At 41.9% G+C, this 20633-nt stretch overlaps 1 protein-coding gene across 1 annotated transcript in view; it reads right to left on the bottom strand.

The window, feature by feature from the left end:
* Nucleotides 1–14811, bottom strand: part of LOC124622706 (protein enabled homolog) — a 54896-nt gene extending 40085 nt beyond the window's left edge. Inside the window, exon 1 of the mRNA XM_047148496.1 lies at nt 14105–14811. Within this exon, the coding sequence (XP_047004452.1) occupies nt 14105–14811 (707 nt within the window). The remainder of the gene's footprint in view (nt 1–14104) is intronic.
* Between the last annotated feature and the right edge of the window lie 5822 nt (nt 14812–20633).

Consider the following 20633-nt stretch of genomic DNA (forward strand, 5'->3'; position numbering starts at 1 on the left):
TCACGCCAATAAACATGATAACTACGATATCTATTCGCAAAGCATTTCACTTTCGTTTATGAGGAGGTAAGTACATTGACTTCAGCAGAACTTTGCTTACAGAGGACGATAACTACGACACTTCCACAGAATTATCTTACAGCAAGACGCACATTTAGCGCTACAGGACACACATTTGAGTGATCAATTTTGTACTTAAACCATTTATTTTTCAAGATTTTTGAAATACAAAGATTGTCCGTAATACATTTCATTCCATTGTTGTAATCTGTAACACCTGAGGGTATAATTACATTAATCCTCAGGGGGGTACACACTTACTTTGTGTATCATGTGTTTGGCAAGCACAAGGAGCCCTAGCTAATATGGTATTTGCTTATACAACTTTACACATCGGTACCATATTTCTCTAACACAGAATTACACAGCTATCTGATCATTTAACAGAGAAAGAAACTTTTTTTACTACATCAGTGACAGATGTTTACGTAATTACACAGTTGGATAACTTCACACTTATGAAACTGTATTTTGTCTGTACTTTGTGAAATGCTCATATTTTTCGGAACCATTGTGATACTATGAGAGCTTTGAATGATGTATTTGGTATGGGATTATGATTTTTAAAGTGCGTTTGAGGCAGATGACACTTTTGACATGAGCAGAGAATTTTTTTAGGTTTTGAAATTATTGGAGGAAGCTACGACGATTTTGAGAGTTGACTGAGGTGTTATGATGTTATTATTACGATGACTATGTGTATTATGCTGCTGCGGTGTGTTTATGATCAGTAAGCTGATGCTATATGAGTTATTTGATTATGATACGTATGTTATGATGAAATATTGAAGAAGTGTCGACGAATAAGGTAAGGAATAATGAGTAGTGGTTAGGGACTCTGGTTTGTGAAAAAGGTTGTTGGAAACCAAGAATCGTACTTTAAGAGTTATGAAATGTGTGTGTATATGCGTGAATGTATCACAATGCTGGCGAAAATTTTTTGGACGCTGTTATATTTACAGGATTTTGTTTCTATACATTTGTAATGCAAATTTTCGACCTGTGAAATTTTTATATGAGACTGTCACTGTAGCGAAAACTGCTGTCGCAAATATTTCGGTAAGAAAGGTAAGTGACCGTGACGTAATGCGTTGTGAGCGGCCAGGTGTGCCAGCCGCCTTGAGAAAAAGCCATTAGGTGGTAGAAAAAAAGGGAGGCCATTATCCTCACTATTGACATTCCTTTGTAGAAAGCACCGCAAATACGACATGCTCATTACTTGGAAACATTCTTACATCTGCACACCTGATTAGGACAAGTGTCTATCTATTAGAATTGAGAGCATTTCTACTAACTTATGAAATGCTTCATGACTACTGAATGATATTTTTATGCTTCACTTTGTACATAGTTGCTTATTTTATTTGATATCTGTTTTCCAGGTGTGTTGCATCATTGCTTTTGTAAAATAAAATTAAATGCATTTGCTAATGTGAATACAGTGGTGTCACCGCCAGACACCACACTTGCTAGGTGGTAGCTTTAAATCGGCCGTGGTCCATTAGTACATGTCGGACCCGCGTGTCGCCACTTTCAGTGATAGCAGACCGAGCGCCACCACACGGCAGGTCTAGAGAGACGTACTAGCACTCGCCTCAGTTGGACGGACGACTTTGCTAGCGACTACACGGAAGAAGACTCGCTCATTTGCAGAGCAGCTAGTTAGAATAGCCTTCAGCTAAGCCCATGGCTACGACCTAGCAAGGCGCCATTAGCATTACATTGCATTTATCTAGAGAGAGTCTCACTTGTATCATCAAGAACGCTGTATACAAATGATGGATTAAAGTTAAGTATTCCAGCAGCTACGTACTTTTCTTTCTAGCATTCATTACGTATCCTGTTTCAGACCTCACGCCACCCTGCGTGAGTTAGCGCGTGCATCTTGGCCGCCTCTTTCTATTAGTGTACGTAGTGTTGGCAAGTCTGCCGACACTACAAATACTTTCTGTCAACAGATCTATTAAATAATTATTTTATGATACACATTCTTTGAAAAAGGAGCTCTTGGAATGGAAAGAACAATAAGAAGGGACTAATAACAGTAATTGCATATATAATTTTCTTTTCAAGTACTTGGTAATTTCTTTTGTAGAAATAGTTGTGGTACACCACTTTAATGATATAGATATTAAGATGTGAATAAACATTTCCCTTATCTGCATTGTTGTCTTTAGTGTAATATTTTTTCTGCTTGATCTTTGCCATGCTTAGGTATTAGTTATAGCATTTGCTGCTGCTGTTTGCCAGGCATAATGTTACTGAATTTGACTTTGTATTACTCTGTTAAGCCATTTTACTACTGATTTATTTTTCTTGTTTGCTGCTCATTGTCTTATATTAATTGTAATATTGCTGCTTGCTTTGCGAATTTGAATAATTTGTCATTGCTGTTTGTGTTAATTGTTTTGTGCTGCTGCATTGCCTCGTCCCTTAGTTTAGCATCTGAGCTCAGTACATTTAAGTTAGCTTAAGATGGGGTAGGTTATATGTGAGAACGAGTTGTGATAAATTGGAAGAAATGCATTGAGAAGTTATATGAAAACGATTTGGGCCAAAATGAGTATTGTATAATGAGCCATAATAATTTTGAAAGAAATATGGTTAGAATACAGAAAAGAGGTATAGATAGGACTTTTTGGGAATAATGATGAACAAAAAAGTAGGGTTTATGGAGAGCAGGTTTAGGTAGGATTTTCTTGGAAATAAATGATGAGGTAAGATAACCGGAAATAAACAATGAGGTAAGAAATATGTGAACATATAAATACAGAAAGCATGCTTGGATAGGATTTTTTTGGTGGAAACAAATGTTGAAATAAGAGAGAAGATCTATGGAATGAAGTTTTGGGTTGGACTGCAGTACCAAATGTTCCACTGAAAACGAACCCTGTCTTTCCTTTTCTATTATTCCGCTATGTGTTATTACACTATGTGAATTTGTGTTTTTCCTGTCTTAATGTGTTTAGCTAATAAGAGTTATGTTGTGGAATTTTTCTAATAATATGTTATTTTCTTTGTAAAGATGTTTAGACATTATTTATTCTATTTTGTTTTAATGCTCATGTGTAACGGTGATGTTTCAAAAGTTATTCTGATCTTTTATGTATTTACTTATGTCATAATTCCTGTAACACTGATGTATATGTTAGTTCGATTCTTTTGTAAAGCCTGTACTACAAATGTTATCTGTATTGTTATGTTCTTTAATGATGTATTTTGTACCTTTGTTATTGTATTCTCATGTTATAAAATTGTAACTGACACCAGTTCATCAAATTAAGCAACTTGTAAGTTACATTTCACTGCACACGTTTCTGTTGGTCATAGTATATGGACAATATGTGAGAAGTAGGGACTGATAGTGTTTGCACGTGTGTTAATGATTCAGCAAGAGACTGGATAACAGCATTGCTGGTTCTAAGGACTTGCTATATTCTCTGCAAGACTCTTCGATGGTGATTGTGCACCTGCACAGTCGCAACAGATGGCTGCTGGCCGTCTCTACATGGACTACAGTGGGTTTGCATCTTTGATGACCCACCAATACCATTATTTCTACAAGGACTACACTGGGTCTACACCTTTGCTGACTCACCAGTACCATTATTTCTACAAGGACTGCAGTGGGTCTGCACCTCTGGTGGCCCACCATACCGTAATCTTTACCAGGACTACAGTGGGCCTGCTCTGTGATGACCTACCTACCAATACTCTTCAAAATTTCGACTGACTCTGCTGTGGGTTTGCTCTGTTGTGACCCATTACCTGCCTGCATGTCAAGAGTCAGCACTGTCTTTCCATTGGAAGGACAACACTACTTCTTCAAGACAGCATGGAAATCCACTACTTCTGTGTGCATTGTCTTTTACTGCTCAGACTTTGAGAAAAGAAACGGCAGTTTTACTGTGATGAATGATCAGGACTGTCTTTATGGACTGTGAGAAAATTTTAGCTTTTGACCAACATTGTATCAATAAGTGTGTGCATTTGATATCTTTGTTATTGTAATTATGAAAAATTTTATCAAATCATTATTGGCCACTGCCCAAAACAATTTGTAAAATTTTTTGTGTGGAGCATGGGGGCTATGTAAGTAGGATGTTTATGTTTTCTTATTGGTAACGCCACGTAGCGCTCTGTGTAGGAATCACTGGCTGTGCTGTGTGCAATCTGTGGCTAGTTTGCATTGTTGTCTGCCATTGTAGTGTTGGGCAGCGGCAGCTGGATGTGAACAGCGGGTAGCGTTGCGCAGTTGGAGGTGAGCCGCCAGCAGTGGTGGATGTGGGGAGAGAGATGGCGGAGTTTTGATTTTGTAAGACTGTCATGATCTCCTATATATATTATGACTTTTGATGATATTAAGGTAAATACATTGTTTGTTCTCTATTAATATCTTTCATTTGCTAACTATCCCTATCAGTAGTTAGTGCCTTCCATAGTTTGAATCTTTTATTTAGCTGGCAGTAGTGGCGCCAGCTGTATTGCAGTAGTTCGAGTAACCAAGATTTTTGTGATGTAAGCGATTTGTGAAACGCATAGGTTAATGTTAGTCAGGGCCATTCTTTCGTAAGGATTTTTTGAAAGTCAGATTGCGTTGCGCTAAAAATATTGTATGTCAGTTTAAGGACAGTCCTGTATAATTTTTCTAAGGGGACGTTTCACAGTCATTGGATCTCGACCAACGCGAGCAGCAACGTCGCGATACGATAATCCGCAATCGCGATAGGCTACAATCCGACCTTTATCAAAGTCGGAAACGTGATGGTACGCATTTGTCCTCCTTACACGAGGCATCACAACAACGTTTCACCAGGCAACGCGGTCAACTGCTGTTTGTGTATGAGAAATCGATTGGAAGCTTTCCTCATGTCAGCACGTTGTAGGTGTCGCCTCCGGCGTCAACCTTGTGTGAATGCTCTGAAAAGCTAATCATTTGCATATCACATCATCTTCTTCCTGTCGGTTAAATTTCGCATCTGTAGCACGTCAACTTCGTGGTGTAGCAACTCTAATGGCCAGTAGTGTATTTTACGGTGTTTACCGTTTTCAGCAATTTGTCATCAATAGCGTAGATGTATAGTAATGGAGATCTCTGTTCCCCGACCCCATGTTGATCTTTACATAGGAGATTTTCGTTCACCAGAAACGCTGTAACATAAAATATATTTCATAATACTACAACAGACTGACGTCAACGATATAGACCCATAACTATTTGCATTTCTTGAAAACGGGAAAGACCTGCCCTTTTTTCAAGTCGATGTAGATTTCGTTGCTCCAGTGATATAGGATTATCTGCTGTCAGATGGGGTTCAAATGGTTCAAATGGCTCTGAGCACTATGGGACTTTATAACATCTATGGTCATCAGTCCCCTAGAACTTAGAACTACTTAAACCTAACTAACCTAAGGACATCACACACATCCATGCCCGAGGCAGGATTCGAACCTGCGACCGTAGCAGTCGCGCGGCTCCGGACTGAGCGCCTAGAACCGCTAGACCACCGCGGCCGGCGTCAGATGGGGAGCAATCTCTTTCGCATAATCTCTGTAGAATCTGTTTGGTATCTCATCTGGTTCAGACGCCTTCCACTAGAAGTCACTTTTCTATTCGCGGTCGGTTATCTCAGTGTTAGCAACTGGACGTTCGTAGATGACTGAAAGCAGGGATCGTGTTACGATCTTCTGTAGTGAAACAGTTTCGGAAGACTGAATTCAGTATTTCAGCCTTCTCTCTGTTACCTTCCGTTTGGATGCCGGTCATTGAACGGTACTCTCGTTGCTCTATTTATGCTCGTTTTCGCTTTGTTCGTCTTCTGTTTGTCAGCATCACATTTATAGCAGTCAAGGCTTGTCTAACCACCACCTAGTTCCATCTTCTGCACTGGCGATCGTGGCAACCACTAGCGATCACTGAATAACAAACAACATTGCAAGACGTTCTGCGTATGGTCCGTCAGCGTACAAAGTCACGTTCGATGGCGAAGGAGTAGCTTAGTGCGAGGCACAGACTTTTATAGCTTCGATGCTCTGGAGCATCGTTGGATGGCGTTTTCAGACTTGGGTTCCCACACTTGATTTGTTCTTCAAGACACTCTACAGCTCCCCCAAGTTTGTCACAACATGTCTGGAACACCCCATACAGATGATTTATCTACACATTCCAAATCAGAATAAAATGACATCTACCTATCAGTTGGAGAATCTTCGAGAAGACGTTGATGATATCAGGACTGGACTAAGTAGATTCTCCCTTCATATCAACAAAAATCGTAGTATGTAGGGCCAGTTTAGTTTTGTGGGATCTCAAGAATTTGAAGCGATATTGTCTTACATCAACGGTGACGTTTATCCAGAATATATAGTGGCTGCAGCCAATAAGTTTGTCCTTCCCTTCGGTCAAATACTGGTTAAGTAAGGTATATTTAAACTGGCTTCTTTGTGTTTATTTTCTGAGTACGAACTTGTTTTTATAGAGGAAGGAATTTAGATTACATTTTTATTTCACAATTGGTTGTAATGTCATTTCACATGATTTATCTCTTTTCTTCACCTCGGTTGAAATCTGATTTTTCCCACTGTTCAGAAGATTATTTTCTGCAATTCTGTACGGAAATTTCTTTGAAGTGGATGAAAGATATTCAAATGGTGTTTCGCTACAGAACAGATCTGAATTGATTTGTTATACCGGGAATAAGATTTACGTCCGAGAAATTACTGTGGAAGCATCTGTGGTAAATAACTGGTTTCAAATTACGATATTTCTAGCAATTACTGTGGTGTACTTTTATTGTGCCAATAGCGCTATAAGGTTCTGTCTCAGTTGAGAAAAAGAGTCTGCCCTTTAGGTATTTCTTTGTACCACTACCGTCCAGGTTCGGACTCCGAGTTAATATTTTGTACCGCGTATCGGTACAAGGGCCCCTTGGTATGAATGGGCCAAAAACACCTGTGGTTTGCGAACAGTCATACTACCTTTGTAATAACACATGTTACTCCTCGCACGTACGTTTTTATAGACACATGTCACTTCTTTTGTTTTTTACACATATGTGTGTATAAGCAGTATATATCACTTTACAGTGGTTGGTAATTTACATGCGTTTTGTTACAAATAACATTTTCATTTTTAAAAGATCTCAACTATTTCTACTATGGGCATTGCTCTATTTCTGCTCTTACACCACGCGACTATTGAGAACAGCTTGGTAAGATTGAATAATCACGGTAAACAACAACTTTACTGCCCTATTTGGGTTACGGGCGACGGGGAAAAAACCGGGTTAAAAAAAATCCCGCCCGTAGTCTTCACACTGTTCACACTCCCGCTACTATCGAGTCTTGATTGCGAATTATGTTATCATTTGATTAAGTTGATTTGCAGACGATCATGTTCACAGTAAATAATTTTATACAATAATTACAAGTTACATATTGAAATCACTTTGTCGGGCATACAATACGAAAATATTTAATGGAAGGTTGATTTTACTGAGTTTGTTCACGTTTTTCGTGCACCAACTTTCAATGTACGTCCACTTTACATACGTAACGTAGTTTTTAGGAGATACATATAGCGCAAAAAATTTTCATTCATGTCTCTCGCAGTCAATACTGCATAATATATCAACAATTTGTGGTTACGGATTTTTACATAATATTTGTAACAAATTATTACGATGGTCACCGTCAGTTGACTCTGTTGTTCGATGTTCCTGGAGCGATGGGCAGACGATCGGGAACACGTCTCCTGCCGCACGTCGCTGAACGCTGGACAGCTGCTCATCATTGTCGTAACAGCGGTTCACCGAGCATCAGCTACCTTATCATGAAGAAATAATCACATATAAGCTGAAAAGATGGTTTGGTTAGTTCACAGTCACTCTTCGGTTCAAATGGCTCTGAGCACTAGGGGACTTAACATCTATGGTCATCAGTCCCCTAGAACTTAGAACTACTTAAACCTAACTAACCTAAGGACAGCACACAACACCCAGTCATCACGAGGCAGAGAAAATCCCTGACCCCGTCACTCTTCGGCCACACGTGACACTTTCTCGTTGTTTGTGTATGTACTTTGTTTTGGATGTCAATAGTCCAGCACTTCACAACATTTAGGATTAGGCTTCAATCATCTCATTGTTTAATAAAATGCACAGCTCATAGCTTGTCAACAACTCCCGTCACACACGCACTGCATTTCTACTTCCTGTAGCGTTCATACAGTCGTCGTGTTCCGTTAGGGATTTTCTGTTGGTCCACCTGTCACTTCAAGCATTCAGAGGTTCCGTGTTTTCACGTTACTCACGACCGTATGCGGATTCCACACTATGACAGTACATCCAACACCTTTAGGCATATGATATTTCAACCGTTTTGTACCCTGCATATAATAATTTTGTACATGAAACTTCACATTAATGTTTAGACATTTCCACACGCTACGGACTTTGACCATAAATTTACATACTATTTACAGATTCACAGTCTTTCCTGTGTATCACAGATATTCCTTATTGTGATTGTGCTCACCGCTTTTTCCACCTACACAGTTCGTGGATTTGTCTTTTTGTTTGTTAAAATGTTTTGACCTTTTACAAGTCACTAATTTAGCGTCCAGATTGTTCAACACTTAAGATGCACTTTTCGCACACAGTTTGTACATTGTACGCGTGAAGAGTACACTATAAGCACTTTCACATTATGTAGCACACATGGAACATCCCTTATTATTATATTTCGGTATGATTCATGTAGCCACTGTCCCCTCATGCAGAAATTTCGACCAGTTGGTCTATTTAGTTCAGTATATTTTACCATTATAGATGCTCTCAACACTGACTCATTCTCTATGTTTACTTTGCTTTCTGACAACAGGATCCGAGCATATTAGTCCCAAGTATCTAACGTGTGAAGGATCTATACCTTCCACCGTGCTGGAAGTTTAATATCAATACTTATGTTTGATAATTCTGTCATTATGGTTATTTTAAAATCCTTTGATATTGGTTTATGATTTGCAGGCGCACATTAGTCACCTAGGGATCATGCAAACTGCCAACATTTCCTGACTCACGTTGTGATTTTATGAAATTTACACTACTTAAGGGCACTGTCCTCACTAGTAGTTCACTTTTTGTGGCCATTGTTTACATACTCTCTCATGTATGCATGCAGACATCCTGCTTTCATACACAGACACATAAATGTACATATACATAAACATTTAGACACATATTTACAATACACACAAGAAAAATACAAGAATGAACCTGAAACTAATAAGCCTACACTACTATTTCTTAGGTCGGTTCTTACAGGGATAATGAGTTTGCTAATGTCTCGGTCATCCGAAACTAACCGCATACTTCGATCTGCTTTCGCGGCTGTGAGCTGAGGGCTGCTATAGGACGACAATGAACACTCTATTATCTATTTAGATATGGCTTGCTTTTCAGCCCATGGCACGGAATACGTGGAGCGGCAAAACGTATCATGCGGTTTAATTTGCATGTCGTAAGAATATCCAATTATCATACCAAGTTTCTCGGAAAATACTTGACTGTACTTATTTAGCAGGTGAGTGAGTTCTTTTGTTTACGGTCGAGGTAACTCGATTCCGCACCTTTAGTTCAATACCTTGTCTTATATCTTTTGTTTCAGTTTCGGTAATTATTATATGTGTCAGGAGTCTTCATCAGTGCCAGTTCAGTAACCTCATTGTGGTTTTTCAAGGTGCATGTCGCAGGAGAGAGGCCTGTCTTTGCGTTCCTCTCACGCAACGTATCCAAACCTAGGATACAGGATACCGCTAAGTCCCCAACGACGAAGAATGAGCATTTCGTCGCTTCTAAGTCCAGGGCGGCCTGTACCTGATTTTTAATGATCTGCATCCGGCCCCAACAATTTTACAGTTTTGCACTGGTAAAATTGGCTGTCTCTTAACCTGGTCTACGCATTTATGAAATTCATGATCCATAACTGAGGCACTTGCACCTATATCAGTAATGACAGATACATGTATTCCGTTTATCTGAGCCTTAAAGGCAGCCTGTACTAACTCAACCTTTCGTTGCTGTGTCTGTCTCGGTTTTGCAATTAATTCCTACCTGAAATTTTCACCTTCGTTATATCTGAACATGTACGTTTGCACGCTTTGCCTGCCTTCGCCCTGTGAAATACCGACCCTAGGTGGAAGGCCTACATAGGTCGGCTGTAGCGTACCGCCCCCGAACATCCGGGTTGCGGCTCTTCAACCACTTCCACAATGCATAGTGTTTCATTTTGTTTTTGTTGTTGCTGTTTTGGCAGATATTGCGGTTGCGGTGTCCAGTGCTGCTGCTTAGATGGCGGCGGCATTGGTATAATATTTATGTTATTCACTGGCACGTGCCGTGTCTGTCAATTTGCAGGGCCAGGTTTGTGCCGCTGTTCATCTGCAGTCGCATATGTTTGTTAGCAAAAGAAGTGTTAAGACTTCCTGCGTTCCTATTAGTATTTCCGTTTGAGCTTTTATTCGGGGAACGTTTACTACTTCCATTGTACAATGGAAGTAGTAAGTAGCCAGCCGAACCACTGTGACTATTCTGTTTGTTGCTACTGCGGTCGGCGTGGTAATCGCTTTCTCTGTTCTGTCCACCTTTTATGGGACTGTTTCAATTCGGATTCCTTTGCTTATTGTTATTACTGTTCGATCATATTCCACCGTTGCCAAATTGGTTTTGCCTGGCGTCTTATTGTATTAAATCCAACGAATCTATGGTGGCCATCAATTGTTCGGGTCCGTATATTGCACAAGCTTTTCCCTAATTGAAATTGGTAACTTGCCCTTTAATATACGCAGTACATCTCTCGGAAGTATGGGTTCGTCCCAGTATCGTGTCTTGTTTGAATACACTACTGGCCATTAAAATTGCTACACCAAGATGAAATGCAGATTGTGGTGTCACCGCCAGACACCACACTTGCTAGGTGGTAGCCTTTAAATCGGCCGCGGTCCGTTAGTATACGTCGGACCCGCGTGTCGCCACTATCAGTGATTGCAGACCAAGCGCCGCCACACGGCTGGTCTAGAGAGACTTCCTAGCACTCGCCCCAGTTGTACAGCCGACTTTGCTAGCGATGGTTCACTATCAAATTACGCTCTCATTTGCCGAGACGATAGTTAGCATAGCCTTCAGCTACGTCATTCGCTACGACCTAGCAAAGCGCCATGAGCAGTTACTATTGATGCTGTAAAACATGTACCGTCAAGAGCGATGTTCACCATTTACGGATTAAAGTTAAGTATTCCAACAGCTACGTCCTTTTTTGCTAAAGTCTAACTTCCTTGTCCTGTTCCAGACCTCACGCCAGCCTGCGTGAGCTAAAACGCGTGCCTTTCGGCTTCCTCTCATAGTGGGTTGGCTCTCTTGCCAATCCACAACACAGATGATAAACGGGTATTCATTTGACAAATATGTTATACTAGAACTGACATGTGATTACATTTTCACGCACTTTGGGTGCATAGATCCTGAGAAATCAATACACAGAACAACCACCTCTGCTCGTAATAACGGCCTTGATACGCCTGGGAATTGAGTCAAACAGAAGGCGTGTGCAGGTACAGCTGCCCATGCAGCTTCAACAAGATACCACAGTTCATCAAGAGTAGTGACTGGCGTATTGTGCTGAGCCAGTTGCTGGGCCAACATTGACCAGACGTTTTCAATCGGTGAGAGATCTGGAGAATGTGCTGGCCAGGGCAGCAGTCGAACATTTTCTGTATCCAGAAAGGCCCGTAAAGGACCTTCAACATGCGGTCTTTCATTATCCTGCTGAAATGTAGGGTTTTGCAACCGAATGAAGGGTAGAGCCACGGGTCGTAACACATCTGGTATGTAATGTCAACGGTTCAAAGTGCCGTCAATGCGAACAAGAGGTGACCGAAACGTGTAACCAATGGCACCCCTTACCATTACGCCGGGTGATATGCCAGTATGACGATGACGAATACACGCTTAAAGAGTGCGTTCACCGCGATGTCGCCAAACACGGATGCGGCCAACATGATGCTATAAACAGAATCTGGATTCATCCGAAAAAATGACGTTTTGCCATTTGTGCACACAGGTTCGTCGTTTAGTACACCATCGCAGGCGCTCCTGCCTGTGATGCAGCGTCAAGGGTAACCGCAGCAATGGTCTCCGAGCTGATAGTCCATGCTGCTGCAAACGTCGAACTGTTCGTGCCGATGGTTGTTGTCTTGCAAACGTCCCCATCTGTTGACTCAGGGATCGAGACGTGCCTGCACCATCCGTTACAGCCATGCGGATAATATGCCTGTCATCTCGACTGCTAGTGATACGAGGCCATTGGGATCCAGCCCGGCGTTCCGTATTACCCTCCTGAACACATCGATTCCATATTCTGCTAACAGTAATTGGATATCGACCAACGCGAGCAGCAATGTCCCGATACGATAAACCACAATCGCGATAGGCTACGATTCGACCTTTATCAAAGTCGGAAACGTGATTGTACGCATTTGTCCTCCTTACACGAGGCATCACAACAACGTTTCACCAGGCAACGCCGGTCAACTGCTGTTTGTGTATGAGAAATCGGTTGGAAACTTTCCTCATGTCAGTACGTTGTAGGTGTCGCCACCGGCGCCAACCTTGTGTGAAAGCCCTGAAAAGCTAATTATTTGCATATCACAGCATCTTCTTCCTTTCAGTTAAATTTCGCGTCTGTAGCACGTCATCTTCGTGGTGTAGCAATTTTAATGGCCAGTAGTGTATGTTTCAAAGTATTTTCGAAAATTGCTGTTCCTGGGGATTGAAGGGCTAGGGGCTATACACCTGTTTTCTGAGTCGTTCTTGCACACATAATGACCAGAAGCGAGTTAATAACATCTTCTCAGAGTCGGAGTATACCTGACAATTCTCTGCAGCCTCTATTGCCCAGAGAACTGCATCTCCGTTTGTAAGAGAGATCATAAATTGTATTTTCTGTCTCTCCGTCCACGAAAGAGGTAGAACTATTCTAAAACTCTCGATAAATGTTACTGGGTGGACAGATTTTCGTTAGTCATTGTGTTGTGTTGGCAGAAGAGCCAACACCGTGTTACTAGAGGAGGCCGGAATGCACTCGTTTTAGCTCACGCAGGCTGGCGTAAGGAGGGAAGAACTATACTGACGTGAGGTCTGGAGCATGACAAGGAATTAGAATTCAGAAAGCGGATGTAATTAGTTTGATACTTAACTTTAATCCATGAATGATGAACGTCGCTCTTGACGGTACATGATTCACAATATTATCAGTTCAGTATACATAGTAACTGAATATGGCGCCTTGTTAGGTCGTAGCAAATGACGTAGCTGAAGGCTATGCTAAACTGTCGTCTCGGCAAATGAGAGCGTATGTAGACAGTGAACCATCGCTAGCAAAGTCGGCTGTACAACTGGGGCGAGTGCTAGGTAGTCTCTAGATTAGACCTGCCGTGTGGCGGCGCCCGGTCTGCAATCACTGATAGTGGCGACACGCGGGTCCGACATCTACTAACGGACCGCGGCCGATTTAAAGGCTAACACTTAGCAAATGTGGTGTCTGGCCGTGACACCACACAGTGAATATTTGGAATTGCCTGTGCTTAATCAGCGATTCTTCATGTTTTACTTGTGCGACAGTTGGCACTGAATCCACATCTGTCGCACCAACAACACTCCCATAACTGCACGGGCTATATTGCTTGGCATTATCGCAAGCCAACCGCTCACCGTTTGACATATCCACACATACGTTTGCGTACCGGGTCCTAATGTGTGGTGGGCTATCGTGTTCCCTACGAGCACTTTCTGAAGTGGTAGTGCGCTGCTGTATCCCACTTAGTTCAGGGCTTAAGTGCGTGTTCGAGTCCTGGCTCTCACATTCAATACCTATATTTAATCTCTGCAACGCACTCGTTTTTTCTTGTTCTATTTGTGTTTCTACACTGTCAGCTATTTGATCTAGATTTTTAGCTAGCGATTTCATCTGACCCTCCAGCGCTTGTTACGATCTGTCGAGTTCGGATATCTTCTCGTCAAGTTTCTGTACTTTCGTTGGAATATCTTTGCTTTGTCCCACCAATCCAGGAACTTCTTCCCACAGACCATCTATTTCTCCCTTAAGATGTGAGACGATGACTTTACCTCGTTCGTCTAAAATGTGGTTTAGTCGACCGGCTAAACGTTCATCACGTTCCACTCCTTTCCTTTCCCTTTCCAAGCGTTCTGCTTTTTCTCTTTCCCCCCTCTCTATGCGTTCTGCGGTTACTGTAGTTTTAACTTGATTAATTGTCGATTTTTCATTTTCCGCACGCTCTACGTCGCATATACTCTTCACTTGAGCTATTAGAGCCTTTTGTATTTCGAGACGCTCCTTTGTTTCAAGTTTCTCTCTTTCTAAACGTTCCTCTTTTTCGCGCTTCTCTCTTTCCCGTTCTCTCAACTCGATATTTGCCAGCACCACGGCTAGAAAATCATTCGTCGTTGCTGACCGAGGCAGCACATCAGCTGTGTCGGCAACTGATGTTGTTTTGTTTGAGTCGTCAGCTGAGCTGACGCCTGTCTGTTGTTCCAGCTGTTGACTGCTAGCAGCAGGCAATACTTCCCCTACATTACTCTGTTCAGTTTCCACTTTGTGGATTGGTGAAACAAATTCGTCATCAATCTCTGTTGTGTCGTTCATGCCTAATTCTCTGTCTTTGCGGGTCTTAACCATGCTTGTGTTAACACTGTTAACCCCAAAAGACACGAAAAACACAAAAATACACCACTTATCCTAACACAAACAAATACACTGTACATACAATAATACACTATATCCTCACCAACTCACAGCGAAAAACTCAGTTGTAGCACCTTGACAAGAAAAATTAAAATTACTGTTCAATGTAACTTTTAACTGATCTGTAGTGACACAGCTGATTGTGTAGCTTATCACACAAAATACCTATGTCAATTGAAAGAATGTTGCCATACTTGAACTTTAGCACTGTAATCACACACCTTTCTTAAACTTAGGTAGCCGGTTGCACTAATCAAAGTACTGAATGTCACACTTTATTTAATGAGTAAGCACTGTGCATGCCCCCATTTTTATAATGATTCTAATACAGAACTTGGGAGCTCATGCAATTGCATCTTACCATGGTAAGCAATCTCTGTTACTCGTCGAACCACATCAGGGTTGTGACGACTATTTTGTACAATAATATTATGGCGGCTGGAGTCTATCCCAGTTCAGCAGCTCCGGTTATTTATTTTCCGTCTCAGTAATGGATTGTAGTTATTACAAGTACATGGAACAGAACATTTACAGACTTACACACTTTACAAAATTGTAATTAAACATACATAGACATAATCTGGTATTATTAATTTTTCAGTAGATATTGTATTCACTACAGCAGTATTTCTGACTTGTAAGTTGTATACTGAACAGCAATAGTTGTTTAGTTCCAGCCCCACATGTTGGGCGCCATTTTTACCGCTACCGCCCAGGTCCGGACACCGTCTCAAGTACACTACTGGCCATTAAAATTGGTACACCACGAAGATGATGTGCTACAAACGCGAAATTTAACCGACAGAAAGAAGATGCTGCGATATGCAAATGATTAGCTTTTCAGAGCATTCACACAAGGCTAGCGCCGATGGTGACACCCACAACGTGCTGACATGAGGAAAATTTCCAACCGATTTCTCATACACATACAGCAGTTGACCGACGTTACCTGGTGAAACGTTGTTGTGATGCCTCGTGTAAGAAGGAGAAATGCGTACCATCACGTTTCCGACTTTGATAAAGATCGGATTGTAGCCCATAGCGATTGCGGTTTATCGTATCGCGACGTTGCTGCTCGCGTTGGTCGAGATCCAATGACTGTTAGCAGAATATGGAATCGGTGTGTTCAGGAGGGTAATATGGAACGCCGTGCTGGATCCCAACGCCCTCGTATCACTAGCAGTCGAGATGACAGGAATCTTATCCGCATGGCTGTAACGGATCGTGCAGCCACGTCTCGATTCCTGAGCCAACAGATGGAGACGTTTGCAAGACAACAACCATCTGTACGAACAGTTCGACGACGTTTGCAGCAGCATGGACTAAACAGCTTGGAGACCATGGTTGCGGTTACCCTTGACGCTGCATCACAGGCAGGAGCGCCTGCGATGGTGTACTCAAAGACGAACCTGGGTGCACGAATGGCCGTCATTTTTTCGGATGAATCCAGGTTCTGTTTACAGCATCATGATGGTCGAATCCGTGTTTGGCAACATAGCAGTGAACGCACGTTGGAAGCGTGTATTCGTCATCGACATACTGGCGTATCACCCGGCGTGATGGTATGGGGTGCCATTGGTTACACGCCTCGGTCACCTCTTGTTCGCATTGACGGCACTTTGAACAGTGGACTTTACATTTCAGATGTGTTACGACCCGTGGCTCTAACATTCATTCGATCCCTGTGAAACCCTACATATCAGCAGGATAATGCACGACCGCATGTTGCAGGTCCTTTACGGGCCTTTCTGGATACAGAAAATGTTAGACTGCTGCCCTGGCCAGCACATTCTCCAGATCTCTCACCAATTGAAAACGTCTGGTCAATGGTGGCCCAGCAACTGGCTCGTCACAGTACACCAGTCACTACTCTTGATGAACTGTGGTATCGTGTTGAAGCTGCATGGGCAGCTGTACCTGTACACGCCATCCAAGCTCTGTTTGACTCATTTCCCAGGCGTATCAAGGCTGTTATTACGGCCGGAGGTGGTTGTTCTGGGTATTGATTTCTCAGGATCTATGCACCCATATTGCGTGAAAATGTAAGTACATGTCAATTCTAGTACAATGTATTTGTCCAGTGAACACCCGTTTATCATCTGCTTTTCTTCTTGCTGTATCAATTTTAATGCCCAGTAGTGTATATTTATGGTGTCCTCAACGAATGTGACGAAAAGAGAGTAAAAAAAAAAGTTAATGCCAAACTTTTTTGATATTTACACCCGGAAAGAGCATGAATAGAGCGGACACAAGAAACAGTGATGATAATATGCGAGATCCGAATCGCAAAAAAGTTCTCTGAGCTCTGATTATTTACCAGCACGCGACTGACCGCCTTGTTAATACAGGATTGGGTGAGGCGCTTTTATAATCTGTTAAAATTGATGTCTATGTGGAGCGTTCATAGATACAAAAACGTAAACGTAATCTCTGGGATTATATTTCGTGTTATCACATAACAATATTGCTGCAGGATACATTTACCGTAGAGATATTTAATGAAAAGAAACCTTTGAATTAAAAAAAAAGTATTTTCTTTTTAAAGTGAATACTCTTTGTTTTGCCGAGAAGCGGTCAGAGTCTGTACTGAACCGAATGTTCTTAGTTTTCACTTTAATACGAGATAAATTAATTTATGGACTTTCATTTCTTTACTAATTGTGATCCGAGTCTTTTAAAGCGTCCGTTGATGACGGAACACAATGACATTATATTCAAAAATGTCTCTGAGCACTATTGGACTCAACTTCTGAGGTCATTAGTCCCCTAGAACTTAGAACTAGTTAAACCGAACTAACCTAAGGACATCACACACATCCATGCCCGAGGCAGGATTCGAACCTGCGACCGTAGCGGTTTCGCGGTTCCAGACTGCAGCGCCCAGAACCGCACGACCACTTCGGCCGGCGACATTATATTCAATGTATTTCTACGCGAGGCGTCTGCAGAGAATGGTCGATTGTTCGGACGTTGTTGTTGTTTATCCAGCGTACTGAAAAGTTTGAAAATAATATTTTTACTTATGCATGAAGCTCACTAAACACATGAGAGGAAAATGCACAATTAGCATAAATTACCATATTTAAAATTCTCATCTTGCGAGATGGCCGCTGTAGAGTGGGTTTTCTTCATGGCTAGAACAGAGTGTGTGTAATAACGCTGGTCTTCTTGGTTTCTTGGACCAGCGAGTAAAAGAACAATTGCTTTACTACATACATTCTATACAGTTATTTTATAGAGTCTTTTCCTTCGTTATCATTTTGTTTCATTACAAATTACCGTTCTGATAGTTAATTACACGCTCGTTTTCAGAGTCCGCGCGTGATGTTTTCAATTCTTTAAAGTTTTACAATTTTCATTTTACTCTGTTTTGTGTTCGATTAGTCGTCGCACAATTTAATACGAGGGTTGAAACTTTAATAGTGGCAACTATTTATTTACAGCTCGTACAAAATAGATACGTGTTTCAAAGTTTTACAGACCTTCAAAGTAGTCACCATCATTGTGTATAACCCGTTGCCTGTGATGTGGAAGTCGTAGGATGCTCTTAGCAGTGTCTGTTGTGTTGACAGTTCGAGCGGCGCGGTCTATTGCCCGACGAATTTGTAGCAGTTCTGAAGCGAATGCCGTGAAGTGTTTCCTTCAGAAATCGAGTAGAACTCAAATTGTTCAAATGGCTCTGAGCACTATGGGACTTAACATCTGAGGTCATCAGTCCCCTAGAACTTGGAATTACTTACACCTAACTAACCTAAGGACATCACACACATGCATGCCCGTGGCATGCGACCGTAGCGGTCTCGCGATTCCAGACTGAAGCGCCTAGAACGGCTCGGCCACAGTGGCCGGCCGAGTTAAACTCACAAAGGCTTAAGTCAGGGGAGTGCAGTAGGTGGTACAGCACTTAGCAGCCCCATCAGTCTAACAAATCAGTAACAACTTGCACTGTACATGCTTGAGCATTTTTCTGAAAAATGATGGTCAGGTCCTGGAGAAAGTGTCGTCACTTCTGTCCCTAAGGTGGTCGTAGTTTGTGTCCCAAAAATCAACAGCACAGAGACAGCATAGAGACAACGTCACAAGTGTGATAACTTCTGGCTGTAAGCTGGTCGTAGGTTGTGTTCCAAAAATGAACAGCATAGAGACAGCATAGAAGACACTTTCTGCAGGACCTGACCATGATTTTGCAGGACAATGCTCAAGCACGTGCAGTGCAATCTGTTACTGATTTTGTTTTTGACTGATGGGGCTGCTAAGTGCTATACCACCTACTGCACTCCCCTGACTTAAGCCTTCGTAAGTTCAACTCGATTTGTAAGCTGAAGGAAACACAACACGGCATTCGCTTCAGAACTGCTGCAAATTCGTCTGGCAATAGATCCCGTCGCTCGAATTGTCAACACAACTGGCACTGCTAAGAGTATCCTACGACTTCCACATCGCTGGAAACGGGTTATTCATAATGCTGGTGAGTACTTTGTTGGTCTGTAAAGCTTTGAAATACGTGTATGTTTTGTACGAGCTGTAAATAAATAGTTGCCACTATTGAAGTTCCAACGTTCGTATTTTGTACCGCGTATCGGTACATCTTGTCAAACAGAGCTTCCGCACAATTTCATGATATACGAATATCAATGGAAGTAGTTGCTTCGTGGCGGCTAAGAGCTGGAAGTGCAGCTCCTTAAGCGTATGGGTGGCCTCTTTAAACCCGTGCTGGAAAAACACGGAGCTGATTTTGTTTCTGTGCTTGATTACGTAACTTCAGTATATTCTCCATCAATTACTATTATTTTCTTTCAGTTTGAATTTCGTTGTTAGATAAGATTCATTGATTTCGTATACAAGTCTATTTCTCATATGTATCCTGCTGAACGTATAGTTTATTTTAATTACTTTAAGAACAGTACTTCCTTCACTTAGGAAGTTCGACAGTGCGCGCCAAACCTTAGAAGACTGAAATGTGTACAACTTTTCAGTTCGTAAACGTCTATTGTCCCTGGTCTTATTACACAGAGCGAGCAGTACAATGGTGGTGTCAACAGGATATGGCGAATACCACAATTTTCCTTCAGCACACGGCCGCTCAATCCACTTACACTGAGGTGGTATAAGTCATGGAATACTTCCTAATATCGTATCGGACCTCATCTTGACCGGCGTAGTGCGGCAACTAAACGTCGCTTGGACCGAAAAAATCGCTGAAAATCCCCTGCAGAAATGTTGAGCCAAGCTGCCTCTACAGCGGTCCGTAATTACCGCGAAAGTGTTGCCGGTGCAGGATTTTGTGCACGTTCGATGGGATTCATGTCGGACGATCTGGGTGGCCATGTCATTCGCACGAATTGTCCAGAACGTTCTTCAGATAATTCGCAAACAATTGTAGCCCAGTAATGTGACGTATTGTTGTTTGGATCTGAAAATGGTCTCTAACTAGCCGAACATAATAGCCGAATATAACCATTTTCAGTCAATGGTCGACTCAGTTTTAATGAGAGGCCACAGTCCATTTGGCACGGTGCCCTGTTGGGATTTTGGGTCCATGGCTTCTTGGGGTCTGCACCACTACCACTAGCTCTTCCCAAGTGAAATCAGGATTTATCTGACCAGCCTACGGTTTTTCAGTCGTCTAGGGCCAACCGCTGCAGACGATGCCGTGCTGTTAGCAAAGCCACTCTCGTAGTATGAAGATGGTATCTGATCTTTCGCACATGTCCGAAAGAACAGATACCATCTTCATATATAAGGCTAATAGGCCA

The sequence above is a fragment of the Schistocerca americana genome, chromosome 7 (genome assembly GCF_021461395.2).
Source record: "Schistocerca americana isolate TAMUIC-IGC-003095 chromosome 7, iqSchAmer2.1, whole genome shotgun sequence".
Taxonomy (NCBI): Eukaryota; Metazoa; Arthropoda; class Insecta; order Orthoptera; family Acrididae; genus Schistocerca; species Schistocerca americana.